Genomic DNA, 25,142 nt, shown 5'->3' with positions numbered 1-25,142 from the left:
GTAAGCACCTCTACAGTTACGAGCATGTTACGCTCTTCTAAGTTCAAAGCATGTCGTTCTCGTAGAACTCCATATTTAAAGCCTGTTCATTTAGAAGCACGATTGAGGCATGCAAGAAAGCATGTAGATAAACCCTTTACCTATTGGAAGAGTATTCTTTGGTCAGAGAAGACTAAAATCGACCTTTTCGGCCACAATGATGTTCGCAACATTTTCCGTAAAAAGGGGGAACGAAATCTTCCAAAGAACACCGTCCCTACAGTTAAACACGGAGGTGGCTCGATCATGCTATGGGGTTTCTTCAGCTCTTCTGGTTAGGCAGCATTCACCGCGTCAACGGAATCATGAAAAAAGAAGAGTACGTTTATATATCAGGCACTTATATCAAGAATGATGCTCGGGCTTGCAGCTTGGATGTCGCTGGATCTTTCAGCACGACAATGACCCTAAGCACACATCGAAATATGTGCAATCATGATTGCAAAGGAACCATATAAGCGTTCTGGGGTGGCCATCGCAGTCACCCGATCTCAACCCAATTGAAAACGTTTGGCATGAGTTGAAGACCAGGGTTCATCAGCGTCATCTGAAAAACTTGCAAGAATTGGAGTCTTCTGTAAAGAAGAATGGAAGAAAATACCAGTCGAGTACTGACAAACGATCATGGAGGGCTATGAGGAGATATTGCGCCAAGTAATTCACCTGAAAGGCTACACAACTGACAATTAAAGTAGATGCACAAACACTTTCTGCCCCTCCTATATTTGGTTATTTGTTTATAAACAGTTTATTTGTTGTTCAATTTACATAAAATTTATGTAGATATATGTTAGTGTAATATTTATAACATACTTTAGTTTCATTATCCTAATCGTGATACTTTCAATGTTATGAGGAAAAAACTACTCACGACGCAGGGGTACAAACACATTCTGTCGTAACTGTAAATCATTTGTAATAACTCTCTGTAAAAACCATTATTATCAATTGTATTATTGTTTGTATATTAAAATATATTTGTGTTAAGAAAGAAAATCCTAGGCCGCGCCCGACCTTAATAAAGAAATACGTACATTTATGAAAAGTTCGCAGTGGTTTCAACTCCTGCTGTTTCCTAAAAATATAACATTAGCACATGTATTACTTTGTCATCACTCATCTGTTATCCATTAATTCCTCCATATAACAAGATAAATAATTATTTTGTTTGTGGTGCTCTGCCCAACATGGGTTTCTAGTGTTAAAGTCCATACTGCTGCACCACTAGGAGGCACGATAAATTTTAAAAAAATTGATAAACAAAAAACAACTTAAGAGAAAGTCGATTGTTTGTTTTCATAAAATAATACTTACAGCATAGTTGAATTGCTCGTTGTAGGCATGGTTATTTGCATATATCTTCCTTTCTGTTTCTAAAAAAAACAAATATATCGTTTCGTTATTAGAAAGTGAAAAATATTCTATTAAAATAAACAAATGAAGAACGCCTACATACAACTGTCGAGTGAACTATGATATAACATCAATATTTGCCATTAGAGAGCCTGCAATATTTAGATAAACGTGAAATTCGGCGAAGTTTTTAATTTTAAACTGAAAACAAAACAGACAAAATAAATGCATTTACCGAAATCTTCAGGTATTAATGGACATCTTAAAACTTTCATTGTGTATAGAGTTGTTTTATATATAAAAAAAAAAATGTACACTGAGAAAAAAAGCGGCTACAGAAGGTTTGCTTGGTTTGGGTTTCGAATATTCACGTAAAGCTACATAAGAGCAATTTACACTGGTTGTCTCCTAACTGTGAACGTATAAACTAAAGTGAAGTCAACAGCACATACCGACAGCGTTTGAGCTGCTCCAATAGAATAGTAAAAACGTGACCATTACAGTTATAACACAAACACTGGTTCAAATTACAGAAAGCAAGCCGTAAGTTGTCTTGATTTAAAGTCCAACATGTTAACCAGTAAGCTACGCCTGTCCTAGGCTGGAGGGAGAAAAAAACAAAAAGAAACGTAGATTACTCTAACAGTTGATCAAACAACCAGGCCACACCTGCCCCAAACTGCAGAGGAGGAAAAAAAAAAAAACGTAGATGGGTCTACCAATTGATCAAACAACCAGACCACACCTGCCGCAAGCTACAGAGGAGAAAACAAAAGAAACGTAGATGACAAACAAATGATCAAACAACTGTAAATTATTTATAATGATACATGATTCTCACTGATGAATTATTTGAACGTAAATAATATTTTTTTTTCTACTGATGAAAAGATTGTAACTTTTTGAATAAATCACTCTCCAGTTCTTGGTGCACATGTATAAAAATATTGAAAAAATTATAAAATATACGCAAAATTTTAAATCACGTTTTAAGGCGATACATATGATTACACATACTACAGACCAACGAGCAATAATTTTGAAAGGATGAATCATTAAACATAATTTACTGAAATTTAAAACGGGAATATCGTGACACGAAGTAATTGAGAACATGCTATTCAAGTTACCTCCTCTGTTATATATCAGTAATGTTTCCAATAGAAGAGGAAGATAGAGTTAACGTATCAATATCTCATACGATCGTATGTGCTTATCAAATCTTAGTATTAAACCCAACGTTAATCTGCAAGTTAAATAATGTATAATAATAAATAATATCAAGTTTATTTATCGACTAAAATAAATGAATACATTATACATACACACTAATCCCCCTCAAGGATAAACTTGTGTTCCATTGTATACATCCTCTTGGTCGTTAGCTTGGTGAGGAAAATGTACATTAAACTTTAGTTACAGTTATCGAATAGATTTTACTAGAAATTACATTGTTAAGGCAGAAATACATATTTCTATGGCAACAATTTAAAGTAATTCAGACATTTAACATCAGGGCACGCGATCACCTCCCATGTATCATACAGTCATCTTCAAACAAACGACGTAAGTCACGGGAGAAGATCCGACATGAAACATGCGTATATTGGTAATATCTCTATTGTTTATTAACAATTTACGCGCTGTCAATGGATGGTAGGTGGTTAATAGAATAATTTGTGGAGCAACTGAGAAGAGGCTGCTTACAAAGAATGAGAAAAGCTATTGCTGGGTCCGGATGGCTGAACATTATAAACAGATAACACCCTACAATACAAACAGACAACAGGAATACTTTATAGAAGTGTGACTATGTGCTTTAACTTTCAATACCTTATAAATCATATCCAATTACACGATGTATGTACTGGGAATATTGTTCTTGTTATGATAGAGTTAAAGAACACATTTTAAAAGGACAGAAAGGTCACTACCCAACCAGATGAGGTACCGATCAACATGTACCTCATTTTGCTTGAAGTTATATACACATGACAGCATCTAAGCTAACTTTAAGAACAATGGCTTCGCTTAACACAGTTAATTTATATGTATTTCCGTTTTTACTTAAATTGATTCATTTTTATTGCCTATAATCCTAAGTTCAACTTCTTACTGTAAATGCAAATACAGTTTTTATTATAGAGTTTCACGTGCAATATTTTTAAGCGATTTATAAAATGGTTTCGAGTTTTTAAAAGTACAAAACGTTTAAATCAGAGCTTCGCCATCTCTTGACCGATTTGAGATCTAATTATAGCGTTGGATTCATAAGGTCAAACACTTTCGATTGATGTATCTGACCATGTACAAGGTCTCGTAGATTAATTGACTCTAATCCTGCCCAAAATAATTAAGGGCTCCGGCTACTGCGGATTCCTTCTTGTTTATTACAAGATTAAATTCACAAAGAGAACACATATGGAACATTCGTCAAGTTTAAAATTATTTTGCGAGTTAGTCGAGCAGGATAAGTCATTTTAGTATTTTTATTTAATTGGCTTTATTTTCCAAATGTTTAACAGAAATCGTTTTAATCAGAAATAGTTCAGATACAGACATATTAACCAAACGGTTACTGTTATGAATCTAGATTTAAATTTCTTCTTTAAACAAATGTTATAACAGTGTGCCATACCACGCTTAGTTATCTGTTCCGTGAAATGCCTACCATAAAACACTAAAGTGTGTGAAGTTACAATATGTAAAATTATAAACAGTTCTAAAGAATTTGCTTTATGCATACTTAAGTTTACAGCTGCATAATTTATTTTATTTTCTGTTTTGATTTTCTTATCATTTTCTTCTACTTTCAAGTACTCACGTGCTTATTTTAACCATTAAGATATGTGTTTCACTCACCAAGTTGTCTCTCATTTCAAGTACTCACGTGCTTATTTTAACCATTAAGATGTGTTTCACTCACCAAGTTGTCTCTCATTTTCCCAATGAAAACCGAACAATTTTAAAATCATACCCTTAGTCTATTCAGGCAAATACACAAGTACAACTAGACATTCAAACAAACGTCCTTACTACACACAAAAATCCATCAGTATAACCAGGTTTAGAGAACTTTGATCAATACCTTATCACAGATTTTTTTTGAGAATGTTATCAGTATGTTTTGTACTTGTTCAACTGAGAAATATCACACGAGAAGAATTACTCGTGATAACCGTTTGAATCTATAAATCAACCCAGTTTTTATCGCCGGAAAAAAAAACAAAAAACGAATGAAATATAGATGCAGTCGAAACCTATCTACTAAAGCCTGACAAATTCACAAGTTCTCATCGTCAGTGTAGATTTTGAACTCTAGTTGTCACAGTAGTTTAACAGAAACCTACGTAAGAAACGCTGTCACAACCAGCTCAAAAGGTTAAACTTCTAACAAACGTTTAATAATTTAAAAGAACGACTTAACGTGATATCGTTTCTTTCCCATTTGTACTCTTTTTTCTTTAATATAATAACAACAGTTCGACGCCGCTCTGAGAACGAAAAAATCAATGCAGTGATCAAAGAAAGTACTTCAACTGCTGATAAACCTTGCAGGTACATGTTCATCAGTGGCGGCGCCGCCAGGATATTTTCGTTGGGGCTGCTGAGGTGGGGCCGAGGTAAACTGTGGAGGGTTCCCAAAATACCATCAATATGAAGTATAGATGGTAAATTATAATAATGTAAATACCAAGGTACATTTCAGAAAGGTGTGCTATTTTGAACTGCGTTTTCAATGCAGTTTTCATTGGAAACTCATATTCTGATTAATAATTCGTTATTACAAATTAGAAATATTCTGTTTATGAAAACATTCGTATATGTAAAAGAGGAAGCTCACCTAAATTCCACCCAAGGTAATACATAATAATAAAGAAAATCAATATTAGCTTAGATTGAACATTTAATATACCATTAAGAGTAAAGCTACAAATCAAAATAAGTATAACATAAAAACATAGTTTACATAGCAGAAACGAATTATCCCATGTGAAGTTAATACACTCTGAAGAAAAGTAAGATCACTATCAGGCTAAGTATCTTTCATCATGCTGTGTTTGTAGTCAATATTACTTCAGAACAATGTGCCTGTTCTGGTGATTGGCAACAAATTTTGGATGGCTGATACACAATGCAAAATGATCTCACAGAGGAAACAACACCGGCTAAGTGTTTCATAGTTTTAACCTATACACAATACACTTATGCATGCATGCTATGTTTCACTTTTCAATAAAAGATAAATGAAATTAATGGGTAAATACTTGTGCAACCTTTGGTTTATCAAGTAAAATCCCTGATGATCTGTTGTAACTTAAAATCAACGTGGTTGTCTAACCTTCGTCAAAGCTCAAGATAGAATGGCGTTACACAGGGAGCGGCAATACAGCGCATGAGTTTTAGTGCTTTAAGTATGTTGCTGTGGGACGCATGACACATACTTCCGTCTTAATGAAGACGTTGAGTTCTACAGATCTATGTCTTTTTGATATTAATTGTTAAGCAACAACGACGATTGTGTTTTCCATATTTTATGAATATATGTAGGTAACAATATTGGGGGGTTGAGGGGGCTGAGCTCATTTTGGGGGATTCCCCCCTGGCGCCGCCACTGATGTTTATCATAACAAAAACTCTTCTCTTGCTGTAACTTCTGCATTGAGATAAGACAATTTCAACAAGTTTCAAGCTATCACGTTATATGAACCATTTTTCGAATCTTTTAATTTTCCATTCGCTGGAAACTTAAATAATGTATGGCTTAAGTTTTTCAAAAGAACAGAAACACTATAAAGCTTTGATATTTTATGTCGACTAAATATACAGTATTTATTGTATAGTGTCGCGATCTTTAGAAATGTTACTGTTAAATGCCTGCCAGTAATAATAGATTGGCCTCCGAAATGACTTAAAATCATTTCATTACAAGAATAAAACGTCTTAGCCCTACATTTTTATAAATGTGAAAGCACACATGACGTATAATACATCACTTTCCATTTAATGTTTTTGTTTTTCATTACAACCTATACAATAAAATAACTGGTCTGTTTACCGTTGTTATATTAAGAGTAAAAACACACTGAAGTGTTAACTTTACATTAGTAACAGTTGACTCTGCTGGGTAACAATTAACATCATTAGGGCTATTGTTTGTGTTAGGTACAACCAAAATAAAATTTTATCTTTTAATGTGCAAAAACCATCGTTGTGGTTCTTAATTTTTAACGTATACGCACAATGTGTCCGAAAATTAATTACTGTGTACTGTATTTTAAAATACATAGAACAATTAAAGGATAACAGGAAATTTTAGTGTTACAAGTATGGCGTAGTAAAAATACTGATATAGTGCGGGTCACCACCCTCTCTTCGTTCTTATGCAAATCACACATGTGCGATTTGAAATACAAAATGTGACCATAAAGCCTATGCTACACACACACACACAGAGAGAGAGAGAGAGAGAGAAAATGCAAATCACTGAGTTTAAAGTGCTTCGAATTCTTCATGACCCATTACTCGAACTTTTATTGGTGACATCTGAACTTTTCGAAAGAGAATGTCGAACTGCACCTGGAAATATTTAGAAATAGAAATTACTGAACTCACCCTATTAATTTATAAATTGGTGAATTTCAGCAGTTGAATTAATTCTATTGACACACTTTAAATTATGCTGATTATAAATAATAATGTCCTCTATAACCAAATATAAATATAACCAGTATAGTGTCCTCTATAACCAAATATAAATATAACCAGTATAATGTCCTCTATAACCAAATATAAATATAACCAGTATAATGTCCTCTATAAACCAAACCAGGTGATACGAAAAGAAATCTGGGTTTGTAGTGATGTTAGCCTAATAATGATAGCCGATGGTATTTTTGAAAGTAGATTTCTCAAACGTTCCAAAAATATGTTTGATGAAATTAGTATTTTTCAGGAGTGTTGTAAACATTATGTATTATTGTCTGGTTTGTTCAACTGGATTAACACCAACAACCTTACGTATGCTGATGTCACAGCACTACTAACTCCAAGTGTGTCAGATATACAAGAGTTTAGTAAACGAAGTAACTGAAAAAAAAGGGAAAAATCCAGAGATGAATACTAAAAAGACCAAATAAACTGCAGTAACTAAGAGTCAAGATGCACCTGGAACCGGTCTAACTATACATGTATATATTTAAGGCACGTGAGCTCTGAAGATGGTAAGATCAAGTGAAAAAAACAAAAACAGAAATTTCTAGGACTGTATTTAACAATATATCAAAAACATCAGCACCAGTAAACATCAACATAACACAAATGAGACCAGTCAAATGTTGTGTGTTCAACTCTTATGATGCTGAAACGTGGACAGTATTTAAAGTGATTGGTTAAAATTCAGAGGCATTTGAAGTGTGGATCTATAGGAGTGGACTGAAAATATCTTGGACAGGACAAAGTAAATGAACAAGTATTAGAAATGACGAAAACTAAAAGAGTACAATTTTAGTAATTAGAAGAGAAAATGCACTGGATATATAATTGTTAACAATAGAATACAAAGGCTGTTGCTAGACGGAAAAATTAATGGGAAAAGAGGATGAAACAGAACAAGATATAATATAGATGGACGACATAAAAGATTGGATGGGAACATGAAATAGTAACCGTGTTAGAACGGCTGAAAGAAAAGAACAGTGACTCTTCAGAACAGTCAACCTGCTTCGAGCAGATGGCACACGACTATAATGACTATTGTAAACATAACATAACTGAAACACAAAATTTAAAATTTACGATGTTGTCATAAAAGTATATGAAGTAAATACAATGGTTTGATTTATTAATTAGTCCAACAGCATATATAGACATATAAGCGGTGGAATACATTTAAACTGTGGAGGTGGCACTATATTTTTCTATAGTAACCGTGAGAATGAATTCAAAAAGTGAAACGGAGTGTCGCTTGGAGTCACTTGAAGGGATACGACGCGTCTTCAAAAACACCCATACAGTAAGAGTGCTGTTATTATCAATTAGGATGAAGTGAGCTTCTCTTATGTTATAATATTGCAACGACAAAAAAGTCATAAAACAAAGTTTTTATGATGTGTGACATGCGTTAACAGTATCATTCTACAAGTAGACATCACCGCGGTCACCATTGCTTACTCCTGTTCTCACTATACTCCAATCCCCAGCTCAGGTGGTTAGGACGCTCGACTCGGACGATCACGTGTCCATCCACATAAAATTAGAGAAGTCAACTTCCCTCAATCGATGGTGGGTGGTGATGACTAGCTGCCTTCCCTCTAGCTTTACACTGCCAAATTAGAGACGGCTAGCGCAGACAGCCCTCGTGTAGCTTTGCGCGAAATTCAAAACAAACAAAACCCTCAATCGAAATTAAAAATTTCGAGTTACAGAAATAACTTCCCATGATCCTTTGTTCCAACAATCCTTTACCATTTTCATCAATTTTACCATTTTAGCCCCCTGAGTCCTGTATTGTTATTACTAAAGATCTCACATCGGTCAAGAGATGATGAAACTATGAGCTAAAAGTTTGTACTTGGAAAACCAAACAAAAACTATCTAATGAGCCTTTATGACGCGGCTAAAAATTGTGTATGACACTTGTTACTACTGTAAAATCCCTAAATATTAAATGTATTTACGATTTTCCACTTGAAAAAAATGTGATGAATAAAATTCCAATAAGTAACTTAACTAGGTGGATTGAACAATATAGAAGACATGATATAAAAAAACTTTGCATGGATAAAGTAAGTTGTCAACCTTTCGTTCCGTAAACACACAATCTGTTAACCATTACGGTTTCACCAATTCTATGACGAAAGAATTACACGAAATGTTCAATCACCAGAAGGCGCACACATATTCGTGTCATTATTATAAAGTAGTGTTGAATTCTACACGTATGTTTTGCAGGAGAGGGTTGCATCACATTTAGTTTATTCTAAACAGGGCTAATAATACATACATTATTATGGTATATAACGTATTACTCCGGCGAAGTGTAACGTCACACAAACCACCGACAAACATATATTTTTTATCAAAACCCAATACAAGCTGATTAGAAATGTCTTGCACTTATAAATTCACCACAACATAAACTACAGACCAATAACAATTCGAAGTAATATGTAATACGGATACATCCATCATCAGCAAATGTTTTCCAGACATTATTCACAACATGTTACAGTACGGCTTTGTGTGTTTACAGTTGATTTATTGGTAAACTCTATTTTCTGTTTGAAAGAAATATAAAGGTAATAAACTTATACGATAAAAATTAAAAAGTTGAAATAAACGAACTGAAAAACTAATAATGAGCAAGCACAGAAAATAATAATAACAATTAAAATAATAAACTTATACGGGCACTCCAAATGATTCATTGATTGGCAAATATATATACAGCTGTTCAAAGCGCACTTTCAACCTTCATTCTATATTTACCGAGAGTTTTATACAAAAAAAAAATTATGAACGATATCAAAAACAGAAACAGCTAGTAGAGAAATGGTGTCGTGCGTTAAGGATCTCATCCCCATGTATACGTGTTAATGAAATTAAATAAATAGACAAAATCATGAGAAAGAACGGCGTTAGAAACAGCAAATCCCAGCCTCTATTATACAATGTTGATACAAAAAAATTAATTGTTAATATTATATATATTTTCATTTTCATTCTTAATTTAGAGCACCTAAATAGCAATAGTCGGTTACGCTTAACTGACCAACAGGATTAGCTTCTATTGTTACAAAGCGTATTACAGCTCGAGTTTTGGACCTTCCGATACATTGTCCGACTTGCTAGTTAACAGCCAACAATTGTGAATCTTCCTTTGACAACAAGTTTTCTTTCATAAAACGCACAAAAACACAAATAATGATAGAAATTTAAATTGTATATTGTAGTTTAAAAAACAACAACTACTTTTTCACATTAAACACGGTTAAAAATTTAAGGTGAAAAATATTATAAGTTAATTTATTAAAACTTAACCATCTAATTTCAATTAAACTACATAACCAGGTACTTAACTCTTTCCATTCATATTGGAATCAACTCGCTTAAAAATTTCTGGGCATTAATGTAAAACATTAATATACTACCAGTCTCCTTATACAGTATATAAATAAAAAATATCTACGCCCAACAAATCAAACCCGTGATTCTGGGTACGATATTAACAGTAACAAAATTTACACAAACACACGATATTACTATTCACTGTGATTTTAATCACAACAATAAGTAAACCAAAGGTTAATAACTTGCTAGTGAGGTCACTGGTCCAATTCGATGATAACTAAATGACATCTTGCTGTGACAGTATGAACCATTATATAAATAAAACTTTAAAACTTTCCACGAAACTACTCTATTAATTAGCAATGTGGTTATGAAGAAAGCGAACCAGATATTTTGTATATGAAATTAGTTTTAGAGTATTTGATGACCAAAGCGTTAAAGAAAATCCAAATTTAATATACTTTAACATTTAGTTCATTTGACAAAATTACAACGGAGATAATTAGAAATAGATATCAATTGGGGTTCAAAATGATAGAGCGAATACAACTTACTTTTACATGTCACGATCGTAAAAAAATGTACACACAAGTGTTTCCTTCGTTATACAACATGACTATGGAAGAGAGTAGCATAAAGAGGTTAAACACTATCGATGAATAAAAGAATTATAACATGATTTGTCATTAAATACACTCATAACTTGCAGAACACTAATATCAATATCCTGCACGTTGAAGATGTATATGCTCAAGTTAAATGAACTTCTGTTTACAATTAGGTTAATATTTCATGTTTCTTTTGAATTTCGCGCAATGCTGCATGAGGGCTATCTGAACTAATCATTTTTAATTTAGGAGTGAAATACTAGAGGGAAGTCATCACCCACCTACCGCCAACTCTTGGGCTACTCTTTTACCAACGGACAGTGGAATTGTCCGTAACATTATAACGCCTCCAAGATTGAAAAGGAGAGAATGTTTGGTGAGACGGACATTCGAACTCGCGACCCTGACATTACAAGTTAGTCGCCCTGAACACCTGGTCATACAGAGCCAATTCGGCTAATCGTCGCAGTGTGAACATGTAACTACATAAAACTATGCATATATTACATAATTTGACATTTTAAATCGTTAATGTAAGTTCGGGTGAAATCACTTATTTTTATTATATGTTAATCTGAAATAATTCATTAAATACACTAGAAAAAAAACACAACATGAAAAGTGCGCAATCATTTATTAAAAAAAAAAAAACAGGTTCGTTGAACAACTTTACATGTTTCGGTGGTGTTCTATCAAGCCATTATCATGCCGTGTCTGGCTAATTCGAAAACTCTACATGTTACACTTTTTACGAATATTCAAGCTCATGGAATTGAAACAAGAGAGCGATTTGGGCTGCTGACGACATACCCTAAACTTTCTTTAAGTCTACATTTCTGTTGAAAATATTCTTTCTCATTATCGTTTCGCTTTGAGTGAAAAGGAATTGAAACTTTCTCTCGCGAAGACATTTTTAATCCTATGTAAAATAAGTTATTAAATGTAAAACAGACGCTACATAGTACCTATAGCAGAATAACACCTTATTTATTATATCTTTATAGCCCCACCCAGGGCGTTGATTATTGTAACCTCTCTTTCTGTAGGTATGTAACCTACATACATACCTCTAGGATTTTAACGAGTTTTGGATCAATATTCAATTGTTCTATTTTCAAACAGTAATTACTTTTAACTTGCTTAAATTCTAGGCGAAATCTCTCTCTCTCTCTCATATATATATATATATATATATGGCACATTTTCGTTATTTTTCATATTATAAATTACAGATCAAGTATTATTTTAAGCAGCTAACACAATTCTAAAAATTAAGATACAGAAATATAAGGTGTATATTATAAATATGTTACACCCTTCGAATCATAAGTTAATACAAGGATGTAAATTATGTAAAATAGAAAATTTAGAGAAATTTTGTAAACAGTGTAACGAAACATCGAAATTAAGGCATAGAAACGTAATTTAGTTAAGACGTACAGAGTAATATCCACGTAGCAGAGTTAGAAAAAGGAAACATTTTTAACATAATACACATTTCATATAGTGAATTTAAAATTACAATCTCATTTGATTTTACCAGAAATATTTCAACTTTCATTGATTGCAAACCATTATTTACGAGAGCTGACGGTGGCACAGCTTTTAACCAACAGCCTTTGAAGAGAAACCACATGAAGAATTGCTCATTTATCATTATAAAACTTAAAGCTGAAATTTTGATTAGGTCATTCTTACAAGAAATAGCCCAAAATATAAATATTAATTGGAAAAACTGTTTCCAAAACTTCTAACTTTTCGAGGCTTGTCTCAGCAAGTCATATGGTGCAAAGTACTAAGCGAGACTATAGTACCCATTGTCAACTGATGTCTGACCAAATAGTGCGGAGTGTGTTTTTGCGATAATGGCAAGCGAGCCATGATCTCTGGAATCCACCACATATGAGCATGCCAAGTGTTAGATAACGCCAAAACGTTACTGGTTAGTGAGATAACTATTATACTGTTTGTTAACGTTTAGGCTTAATATTAATTAAAATAATCATCTCCAGATCGCCTTTTTGACGGATGTACTACTATATACATTTATTTTAATACTGATGTTTGTTTTAGTTAAATATATATTTAAATACACGAAACTTATACTGTTAAATGTGTGTTACGAAATTCCCACCTATTCGGTAAATTTGTAGAAGATTCTCTAGTGTAAGAATCAACAATGTATGTAAACACAAGTGACTGCCAGTATTGTTACCAAGAGAAAATTTGAGAACCTCGCTTAATGACTACAAAAGTTAGTCATCGCAATACCCGGAGAGCGAGTTTTATGTCGTTGGTTTGCTACAGATAGTATACTATAAATCTCGGAAGCTATAACTGTGATTAATCGCTTATCAATTGGAGAACTATAGATATTTGACCAGGAACGTTTATAGATTTCGAACATGACAAACCGTTTATCTTCAGTGAGTTAACTTCGGACGTTAATATTTTTACGAAGACATTGTATAACTTTAGTTGTGAAAAACTCGCATGTAGTCAGTGAAGAAGTTACTTAGCTACCCGTTAAGTGAAGTGTACCCACATTAACTCGAAATTAATTCGCTCATCGTGAATTGTTGATAAAATATTCGGTTTCAAACAAGTTAGAAGACTCGACACTCTTTGCAAGTTTGTTCAACGTTTATATATAAATCATTATTTGTACTAACTATATGTAATAATCATTGTTACGAACTTTATTATTGTTTGTGTATTAAAATATACTTGTGTTAAGAAAGAAAACTATGTCTGTGTGTATCAATCTTGTTGGCAAATATCATATCGACATTTAATGATTTTCTAAATCTAAGTTACAATTTAACTCAGCTTCAGGCTGTTTGAAATCATAATACGTGACATAATAAATTGGAGGCGCGTCAGAGATAAATTATGATACGCAACATCCTTTGTCAAGGATGAGACTGATGATGAAGTTATAGGAAATTGCAGATATTTTGCGATAAATAATAAACTTCGACATTTTCTAGTACTAATAGATTTAACGAGTTGTTTTGTAGTAACGTATAAGAAGATCGGGGTTCATGATGCATACGTAGGACATCATAGTACACGTCACGAAGCTCGAAATTGAATACAAGTGTAACTTAAAGTGAAAGCAAAAACACAAATTTTGATTGTATGACTAAATACACTGAGGACCACAAAACTGACCTCTATGTCAAGTTGTAGAAATGAAGGGAGGACAGGTCTCTATCGAATTTTGTTGTTTATGAGTTGAACTCAGAGCTATGTCGTCTAACAGCGTCATGATGCAGTAACGTTCCTGAGGTTTTAGGGAACACATTTAAATGGGAGTATGTTAAATAAACAACATAAATCATGGTTTGTAAAACGGTTTTGTACCTTTCAAGTAGTAAATTTGACGAAATAATCATCGCACATTTGCCTATTTATAAAATTTAAATGAGTAAAATATACAATACAGAATAATTGATTATATTGATTAATTTGTCCTCTGGTGGCCAAAAAAATAAACATATAAATAATATAATGCTTTTCTGAGTTGTTTTATCTATACTCGAAACTGGTCTGTTTTCTTTAACAACGCGCTCCATAAACGATTCAAAATGTAACTCCAAGGAGTTTGAAACTTAGCTTTTTCACTTTCATAATAGCTAAGAAATAACAGAAATTGTTAAAGCAACTGGTAAATGAATAACGCTTTCAAAATACCAGATAAATTCCATTTTCGAATTTAACGTTTTCTTTAGGATTCAACATACACGTTTTATATTGTTCTTAAAACAAATTTTACAAAAAATTCAAGTTATTAGTGAACTAAATTATCTCATAATTAAACAATCACTGCTTTCTCTATTCTTCCGGGAGAAACGTTAATGAGTATGCCTACGTGACCAAAACGTTTTGTAAAGTGAGGATTCGGTAACGGTATTTTCAACCTAAACAACACCTTAGGCGCACATGGGCCAAATGGCCAGATCAAATAAACCTACAAGATTTAGATATAACCGATCACAGGAAATTGGCTTTGTCTGCCTCCTGGACTGACTAATGTAATTGGCCGTCACGCTTTTTTTTTTTTCTAATTTTTATTATGCTCTTAAGAGCTGCAATAAATGAGCATGTTTTGATATACTCACCTTTAAGGCGTTATAGCACAACACAAACATTTTGTTCGATTTTTTAAATGTTAGTAGATTATACTTCACATTTCAACATATCTCATGCTTTGAAGTTACCTAAACGTACTCTTAACAGTTTAACAGTTAAACATATCCTTTTAAAGTTTGTGCTACAGGTATCAAGAAAGAACATCAAAATGGTTTTGCCGTTTTTACGTTGCAAAGCGAAGGCGTTAAACAACTAATCTCTGTAAATTACGTTTCGTTGTTTTCATGTCAAAGTATTACATTTACTCCTTAATTTAAAAACAACGACATTTTATCTGTGGCTTGTAATTAATATATTCTTTCCGCATTCAAATATATAACGCATTCATAAATCGGAATAAATTATTTTGTTTGTCTGTAACTAAGCACAGTTATACAAGGGGTTACCTGTGCCGTATCCTTCATAAGTATCGAAACCCGGTTTTTAGCGTTATAATCCTTCAAACTTACCGCTGTACCACTTGGAGTAAAAATGAATAAAGTCTATCATAATAATTAATTATCACACTAATTACACTGTAATAACTAGGAGCACATATCACAAAAATAAATAAAAACTGTCACGCTAAATGAATCATAAATGTTTTGCACCATCGTGGTTTGTACTCGGATGTAAAAAAGAAAAAAAATTACCCTTCTCGATCTTTTTTTGCCAGCTAACCATATTTGTTCTGTAAGATGGTGCACCCTGTCATCCATACACAGTAGTCATTAGGTGAAACACCGAACACCTAAAATCAGAGAAATGAAACTCGTTTAAGTATCTAGTAAGTAATTAAAAAAACACTGTTTTTACACTGTGGTTAACTCTGTGAAAATGTAAAAATATGACCAGTTTATATGTATATTGGTAGATATCAAATCACACACATTTCCAAAAATCTATAAACGTTGTAAAGAGCAATATCTTAAATGCTATACCAGAATAAAATTAGAATTGAAATTTTCAACCTCGACAGCTCTTTATATGGACGTGAACTAGATTCACGTATAGCCCTCCCTAATTTGTAACTAGTAACCTAGGGAAGGTGGCCTGTCAGTAACACCGTAAGGCACAAAGGCTTCGTCTGGCTCTTCGAACTGAATAAACAGATTATCTGACATTTTTACCAATTGTTTACCAGCACCTTATCTCGAGTCTTGGGCTTTCGGTCTGTTTGCTCGGCACATTATCATAAGCTTACTCTAGTTTGAACAGTCTTAGTGAATTATATTACATTATGGATTTAGACATAATGGAGAAACGGAGACGGAAAAAGAGAAAAAAGATACAGCTACCTTAGGGTTAATTTGAACAATACAAGCACCTGGAATCTTTAATGGAGAGGAAATATTCTGAACAGCATTTTAATTGGAGTTGTAACTAAGCCTGGGAATACCTTTGTATTTTTTCTTATATCTCTTTCCCTCATTCTCACCAGAAATTATCGATGTTTATTAACAAAATACGAGTTGTGGGTGTTATTTAGGATGGCATTATGCGAGGCAGTTCACAATACAACTGTTTCAATGTCGTAATGTAAGTGTTTTCGCTCAAGTACTAAATGTTGCTATTAGTCAACACACTACGTGAACAAAGGATTGTCAGTTACGATAATATAACAAGAATAATAAATATCATACAATAATGAAACTCTTGCTTATATAATACTGGAAAAACGTTTTTATTACGCGATGTGCAACTTTCAATTCTGCGAAATTTTTATCTTGAGTGCATGTAGATTTGCAATATGGCTCATGATTTTTCCGTTCGCCTCCGTTTACCGTCACAGAGAATTTTTTTTTGTCCATTCGAATGTACAGAAAAATTGTGCAGCTGAATTTGCTGCGCGTAGAGAAACAAAACGAAGGTTAAGAGGTTACATACAGATTCGATGTTTATGGAGTTATAAAGTGATGAAAATCGTCAGAAACAGTTCTGTATTATCAGTTTTCAAGTATCTACCAAGTATTCAAGCGAAAACTGTCATTTGTTGCCAGAAATTGGAAAAACTTAGAAAACTGTTCTCGAAGCGGTGCTATTTGTTTACAAACACGCGTGTTGCAGATATGACGTCACACGTGGATCTAATTGTTTTTAACAAATTACAGAGTTACAAAGCGATGAATAGCGTCATTACTATTAATTAGCACATTACTTAGTAAATAGATTTTGTCTTTGGCATGTTTTTGTCTATGGATAAGAAAAAGAAATGAGCAGAGATTACTATACCAGGCTGCGTATCTCTCATAACTACGACACAATATCATCTCTACCAACTGCCAGCACCACGGGCAATTGGCTAGTAACTATAACACAGGTCCTACCCAGTCCTCCACACTCCCATTAAAAGTACGCTCACGTTATTTCACTTTTATTTATGTTTTTCGTCTACATATTTTTTTTTTGCCACCAAGTCTGTATTTTAGTTAATGTCCAGATAGCGTCCATGTAAACGTCTAACTGTTACCCTGATCTTCCCCCACTACTTAGGACTGTTGTACCCTACTTTTCAGCTTGACTACATGTACATTAACGATTTTTTGTTGTCGCTTTTTTTTTTTTTTACTGTACCAATTACGGTTAATCTCCTGTCTCTGGAACCTAATTGGAAGATTACAGTAAATAACTGTATTATCAAATATAGCGTATTTTATTAGGTAATTTTTTTTTTACAAACACTGCTTGTATACAGTACGACACAGAGAAGTCGCTGTCAATTCACTAAACCGAGATACTGAACACTGCTCTATAAAACGTGAAAATAGAAAACGTTTGGACTTAAGATATCGTTTTCATTTGACAAACTTAAACTATGCCATAGGAGCGAACGAGTCGCGTATATTAATCTATCAACGGTTTTCTACCTACACGTTCATTAAACAAGGTAACAGTCACAACGTAAATTTCAAGTTGTTACGCTTGTACATTCATTGTTTCTTTCGCTCCGGTATATCGCAATTTTTTTTTTTTTTCACAGTGCTTAAAATTTGTCAAGCCATATTTTTCAAAAGTGTCTTACAACGTTCGCAAATAAAGTTTCGGCAATGTCTCATGTTGCTATTTATCAGGCTTAACTTACAATCCGCAACTACAGTATTACTCTACACTTGCTAATTTATACACAAGGAGAGGCGAAGGTAAGACAAACACAACGAAAGACTACACAAAAAACAAACAAACTATACACTAATAGTAACTCATACCTATCGATTAACCCGAGATACGTATATGTTTGTGTGTGTGTTGTTGTTGTTGTTGTTTTTTTACAGCATAGCCACATCGGGCTATCTGCTGTGTATACCGAAGGGAATCAAACGCCTGACTTTAGCGTTGTAAGTTCAAAGACTTACCGCTGTTCCACAAAGGATCCCCGCGGTACGTGAATCAATGTCGTAGAATATGCGTTACAATTAACGTAAAAGTTTTTATACAGCCTCCCAGGTTTATTACAATTAAAAGAAGTTTTGGGCCATTTTTGATTAAGTATCTAAATTCTAACAATTATCATTTTTACATCATAACCAACAACAAAATTCAGGTGATTTTTATTTCATAACCTCCGCCACCAAAGATGGACGTAGGTTATGTTTTTACCCATGTGTGTGTATTTGTTAGCAAGATTTATCGAAAATGACAATGGTTGTGGACAAAAGTTGGTATACATTTGGATTATGACCGAACTTCGAAGGTGATTCGTTTTTGAGAGGGGTCAAGGTCAAAGGGTGAGGTCACGAAAAAATCCCTGTGTTAACGTTGGGACCGATTTTTAACACTATTTTAGCTGCATAACTCAGTCAAATGTGATCAGATTTCAACAGAACTCGATGGACCTATGTAGAATATTATTCCTCATTGTCTTGACAAAAATGGTCCGTGTCCGTTAATAAATATCGGACATACGATTACAATTTCGTATTTTTGGAGACCCGAACACGATCAACGCTGTGTGGGAGGTATGCGCTCAATTGAGTGCACTTACAACGTTTTACTTGAGAATTTTATACAGAGAACCAAAACATGGTTTAAGCTAGTAATATGTTTCTTAATTATGTTGTTTTATATATTTTAAGTACGAATATACACACACACACACACACTGCCTCATTGACAGCAGCACATCAAAAAAATGTTCTTCAGTTATATTTAGAATTTGTTGTTAATTTTTTCAAACATTGTACATTCAAAATAACAAGATCTAATATTGTAGAGTTAAACATGAACATCATAAATCTCACATTTAAAAAGGCATAATTTTTGCTCCTAATATATAAATATTGGAACCATGTAACTTAGATGATAAAATACGTATATTTTGTCAACGTTCTCCTCCTGTAAGAAAGACGTAAACTATATTACCAATCGAGACACATCTGAAATCTCCCAAGATCTTTAACCTTTAACAAAGATGAAATACTTTCATATTTGTTTACCTGTTCAAATAACTTTTCGCTGGGGTATATTTAACATTATGCATCATATTAAGGTGTACCTTGAGATACATGGTAGATTCTAAAACGTAGATAGCACCAGCGCTTCTGGTCCGCTCTAAACGAGCAGATTCACCATTCATATTGTACCTATAGAACCGTCCCCCGCTGGTACAGCGGTAAGTCTACGGATCTACAATGCTAAAATTAGGGTTCGATTCCCCTCATTAGACTCAGCAGATAGCTCAATGTGGTTTTGTTATGTGAAATACACACACAAAGAATAATCTTTATTATAAAATTAATAAAATCCAAAAAAAAATAGTTGGTGGAAATTTACATTTTCCCCAGATTCTGTTGGCCTCCTCTTCTAGGTGTATGATGATTATTTTAAATATTTGAGAAACCTACATAGAACTTTGTGAAAACGTTACCTATTACTTCTAATAAAAATACAGATGGAGAAAAAATATTCCTGGTGTGATGACAGACACAGTCACAAGAAGTAAGAAACATTTTACTAATACGTCTACAGATGGAATATTTTCGTTAAAGTAGGAAAACTGTAGCAACAGTCTTGTTTGTCCGTTTGTTGTTAGGCAGAAAGCTACAGAATGGACTATCTGTGGTGTACCCATCACGGGTATCGAAACCTGGTTTTTAGCGCTAAAATCTTCAACTTTCCGTTGTGCCACTGGAGGGCAGCAACAGTGACACAAACATGTAACGTTCAAAATTTAAATATTTCGAAAGGATGCGAATTATCATAAGTAGTCTAGAGTAACATTCAAGAAAGATGCATCTTATACTACTTATGAGCAAATAATACAAATAAAAATAATTGTCTCTATTGTATTCAAGTTGGATGTTCAACTGAGGATGATAAACCTTCTAAATCAATGTTTCGTGGTTGGTGATCCTGAAACTAAGATTTTGAAATCAGTGGTTGTTGTTTCCACGTTTTTGACTAGTTCTGCTCGAAACTTCCAAAGGCTCAAACAGCATAAAGATGGAGTTAAGTTTTAATTGTGTTTTGAATCAGAAAACGAGATTTGAAAACTCCACACATTTAAATTGTTGAAAGCAGGTTTTAACTACCTTCTGCTTTCAAGATTTTTAGTTCTATTGACCTCAGTTTTCAGTCCAGGTATCGTTTCATCATACTTGCTACATGCTTGGACTTAAGCATTTGCTGGATAATGAATCCCTGCCTAACAGGTAATGTTTTTGAGAAAATAACACAATGGATAAGTATTTCTTGTACTTGTCAGCAGTCAGACTACCATCAGTTTTGTGTAATTTTCAACACCGCTAGCTGAGATGCAACTCGCACTTGTATCTGCCCCCTGTATTACAATGAAGATGTTGTACTTTACCGTGACACTGTGCTCGTTCCTCTTTGTTATAGAACAAATTATGATTGTTGACAATTTGTACTTTGATTTATCTGTAAAAGACATCCTACCAGCTTCGTTCATCCCACTGTTTGAATACTGATGTACATTTCAGCCTTTTGGTTTTGTTACACCTAATTAGTTACTTATCCATTGTGACCATTTTTTCTAAAATGTATTTTACTGTTCTGAAAGTAAAATCAACGTTTTTACTTAATAAGAATTTGGGCTTTTCATCTCGACTGCTTCCGTTTTCAATTTCCATATACACAGAATGAATACTTACATTAAACGATTCCTCATGTTGTTAGTCTATACCCTCATGCTGTATATGAGAACACATGCATCTTATCAATGCGTTGTGTCATCTTTAAAATGGTCCGTCAAGTTCAGAGGACATTCTTCATCCCTGCAACTTTTCTGCTCCCTTTATTGTACGAAAAGGACGATTTCCCATCGTTCAGTGTCTGGATACTTCATATGGAATGGAATCAATAGCCCCTACGTTCTCCGGCTGCTTGTGGCATGTAGATGGTTGAACAGATATGTTTCAGAAACTGCTTTAGTACAAGTGTCGCTTTTCCATATGCGCATCATTCTGAATTATGATGCATACTGTTGCCATCTTTACAGATGATCAGGGAGCTTTAAGTTAATAAATATACCTTTGTTTTCCATTGCCAGTAACTACTATGTATATCTTCATCTTGGAAATTCTCAGTCTCAGATCTCAGTGTATGAATATTTTGTGTCAAAAAGAGCTGTTACAAAACCAATCAATTTTCGGAGTTAAAAAACTGTCTTTTCTGCATTTTTCATTGCATACTTACGAAAAGACAAACAATATCAAAATGTAGTTCTGATATACTCCATTCTACCGCAACTTTATATCGGAAGTAACTATTTGCGTAACTTGCTGGTTTACATGTTAAAAATCATCTTAACGTACTCAGATCTCTGTAGCTTCTATTGATATACAAAATTTCGCCTCAAACTCTTGCATGTAGTAACTTTCACAGCCAAAACTTGTATTTTTACGCGTTTTACACATGGCATTTTCTTCCTAGGAACTACAAATACAAACATCACATTATTACCGGGAACAGTATGACTGTTTGTACTTTAGTCATTATATTGGTGTAGCACTGACTCTTTTTACATAATTGCACTCTAATGCAGTTAATTTTCACGGGTTAGAGGGTAAGCAATCCCGTATTATATTTGTGTTTTATAATAAAGTTTCTCACTGTTTTCATTAGTATTTCTAGCACTCTGTGTGTGATTATTTTAAAGGAACACTCAACTTCAGACAATATCGTATTCTTTTGAAATATCAGTTAGATTGCGAGTCGAACACTATACTTAAGGTTTAATCTATTACAATTCATTTAAATGTAGATTTGGATAACAAGTTGTTTAAAATTCGTATTCTGGGACTCACATTCTAATGTCATCGATAATGTATTTCAGCTTAGTTAAATGGTGACACTTTAACTATACATATAACTTTGTCAATGAGGTTACTGATCGATTTAAGTTAAACAATGCCTCAAAAGAGGGAGTTTTATTCAACTTTAAATTGCAGAATAAATACGAAGTCAACTTTTAAACGTCAGATTTGACGAATATTCCAGATGTAATGATGCAAAACAGATGTTTGACAGAGTGGTAGAGAAATTCTCATTGAAGTAAGAGCGTCGCATGAGAAGTAACAAAACAAAGTCTCGTCGCATGAGAAGGAACAAAACAAAGTCTCAAATGTGGAAAAATACATGAAAATAGACAAAACTATTTTTTTCTTTGCTTGAAGTCAAGCATAAAGCTACACAGTGAGCTATATGTGTTCTACCAACCACGAATATTAAGACAAGGTTTCTAGCGTTGTAAGTCTGCAGACATACAACTGTGCAGCCGGTAGGCCAAAAGTAAATGCATATGGCCCTGAATCAGAAGGTACTTATGCATGTAAAATTCTCGAAAGAGTAGCGATGTTGATATTTCATTAAGCACATAGCTACACAATGGGCTATCTGTGCTCTGCCCACCACGGTTATTGAAACCCGATTTCTAGTGGTGTAAGTACGCAGAAATGCTGCTGTGCCACTCAGAGACAAAACAATAACGTTTGATAAAACTGGAGAGAAGAAATGAAATAACATCACACTGCCAGGGTAAATAAATTAAAAACAAACATTAACAAAAACCTATGTTTCCCGAATGACAACCAGCAAAATGTATCTTTTAACATAGAACTCTTCTTGATGGAACTATCTATAAAACAAAAACAATAAGTGGCAGAAACTTATTAATCTCATGTAACCTACATATAAAATAATATTTGAAGCAAATTAATGTGCCAACATTATTATTTAAACTACCTTTAACCATCAGTTAATTATTCAGAGGTTTCCAAATTAACCATGATGTAAATGTAAATTGAGCTTGCACACGTAGCGAATTAGTCTGGGTTTTGTGACTGTTAAAATACAAATAAAAACACTTGGAACCTTCCATAATTTAGTAATAATCCTTACTATTGTAATATATGTGCAATAATGGAATGTTCTTCATCACGGTAGAGCTTATGGAGAATACAAGTATGTATGCATGGGTTTTACCCATATTACAGTGGAGCGCCGTTAAGCCGCAGTATTTGGGGGGTCAACCTGCTTAACCGCGGCTTAAGTGGTCCACGGCTTAAACCTTTGTGGCTGAAAAGCCGAAGTCGCCAACAGCTCCGCCGAGGAGCCCCATCCAGGCCATTGCGTGATCATTATATCGGATTATCGAATTAAAAATAATACTTTAATTATTGATCACTTTTTCACGGATTTACCGCGGATTAACTAATGTATGGAGAGGTGTGATTCGGTAACAATGGCGGCCTCCATAAAGCTGACATAGAGAGCGGATAAGGTAGATTAACGGTCGATTTCTATTGTAATATATTTTATTTATTTCCCAAATTGAAGCAAATTCTTTTTAAATATCCCCTTGAAGTTATAAAGCCAGGATTAAATTCGTAAGCCGCGTTTTTACACGTTCTTAAACTAGCGGTGAACCGCGATAATCCTCGCTCACAAGACTTGCGATAGCGGCTTAAGCGATTTCGCGGTTTACTGGTGCGCGGCTTAATGGTGCTCCACTGTATTAGACTGTGTTGTGTCCAGTAGTACAACAAGTAGGTCAGGGGCCCCTGAAATGACCTGAGCTTTTTTTTTTTTTTTCAAAATAAAAGACTAGGCCATGCTCCCCAGATACTGCTGACCCCGCGGCATTCTTTCGTCTACACGAATAAAAATATATTTTTAGGTTTCCATACACTTACAGAAAATTTAAATGAAAATCCGTCCATAAATGTCAAACGCCAACGAATGCTTTCTAGCCTTCAAGGAAAATAAAAATCTACGAGACAACGCATATGCTAAGACCACTGAACCATAATGTTTCAGTCTACAAGCACTAACCACACGCAAGATAGTAGTATGTGAACTAAAGGCAACAATTTATCTCTATCTGTACAAGTTTTTCGAATATTTTATATTATCCTATCCTAACATGCAGCGAGATATTTTAAGGTAAACTGATGTGAATTATGAATCACCATCATGTATGCGTACGCTATAATGTAATACATTTTATGCGTAGAAGTAAAACAGTTGTTGAAAATGCAAGGAAACACCTGGAATGACGTATATATGGAACGAAGTGTGTGAAAGTGCGCGAGTCATGATGATAAACGTTGCAGCCAGAGCTTGCTGCTTAAATGAGCTAAGACCGATTATTTAAAGTATATATATTGTGCTTTTTAATAGAATTCTCAAAATATCCAGTTAAAATATTGCGAGGATAAATAACATTTTACTCTTTGCCAAAAAGAGAGAATGTATCAGTGTTAAGCTCCATAAATTTCTCTGTCCTTGTAAAAGACTGAAAGCAAATGCCTAAAATAACAAAATATAAATAATAACAATAACAAATCATGCTTCAACAATATCTTAATTTAGATCCACACACATTAATATACCAATGTGGATATTCCTTTATTCCTGAATATTATTAACGGTGGAGAGTTTGTTGTCACTGACAAACTAAAGAACGTGTCAGTTTTC

The 25,142-nt window shown here is 33.8% G+C and overlaps 1 protein-coding gene across 8 annotated transcripts in view; it reads right to left on the bottom strand.

The window, feature by feature from the left end:
* Positions 1-25,142, bottom strand: part of LOC143239044 (phospholipid-transporting ATPase ID-like) — a 118,107-nt gene that overhangs the window by 51,446 nt on the left and 41,519 nt on the right. For 3 of the 8 annotated variants that reach the window (XM_076479821.1, XM_076479820.1, XM_076479822.1), the window contains 2 exons: positions 15,860-15,957; positions 1,354-1,412 (listed from right to left, as the gene is read on the bottom strand). In XM_076479821.1, coding sequence (XP_076335936.1) covers positions 1,354-1,412; positions 15,860-15,890 — 90 coding nt within the window. In that variant the 5' untranslated portion in view covers positions 15,891-15,957. Of the gene's footprint in view, positions 1-1,353; positions 1,413-4,318; positions 4,463-6,880; positions 6,973-15,859; positions 15,964-25,142 lie in introns of those variants that run through there. The other 5 variants (XM_076479825.1, XM_076479826.1, XM_076479824.1 and 2 more) reach the window with 4 other exon arrangements.

The sequence above is a fragment of the Tachypleus tridentatus genome, chromosome 13 (genome assembly GCF_004210375.1).
Source record: "Tachypleus tridentatus isolate NWPU-2018 chromosome 13, ASM421037v1, whole genome shotgun sequence".
NCBI lineage: Eukaryota > Metazoa > Arthropoda > Merostomata > Xiphosura > Limulidae > Tachypleus > Tachypleus tridentatus.
This window is presented reverse-complemented; position numbering and strand designations above follow the sequence as displayed.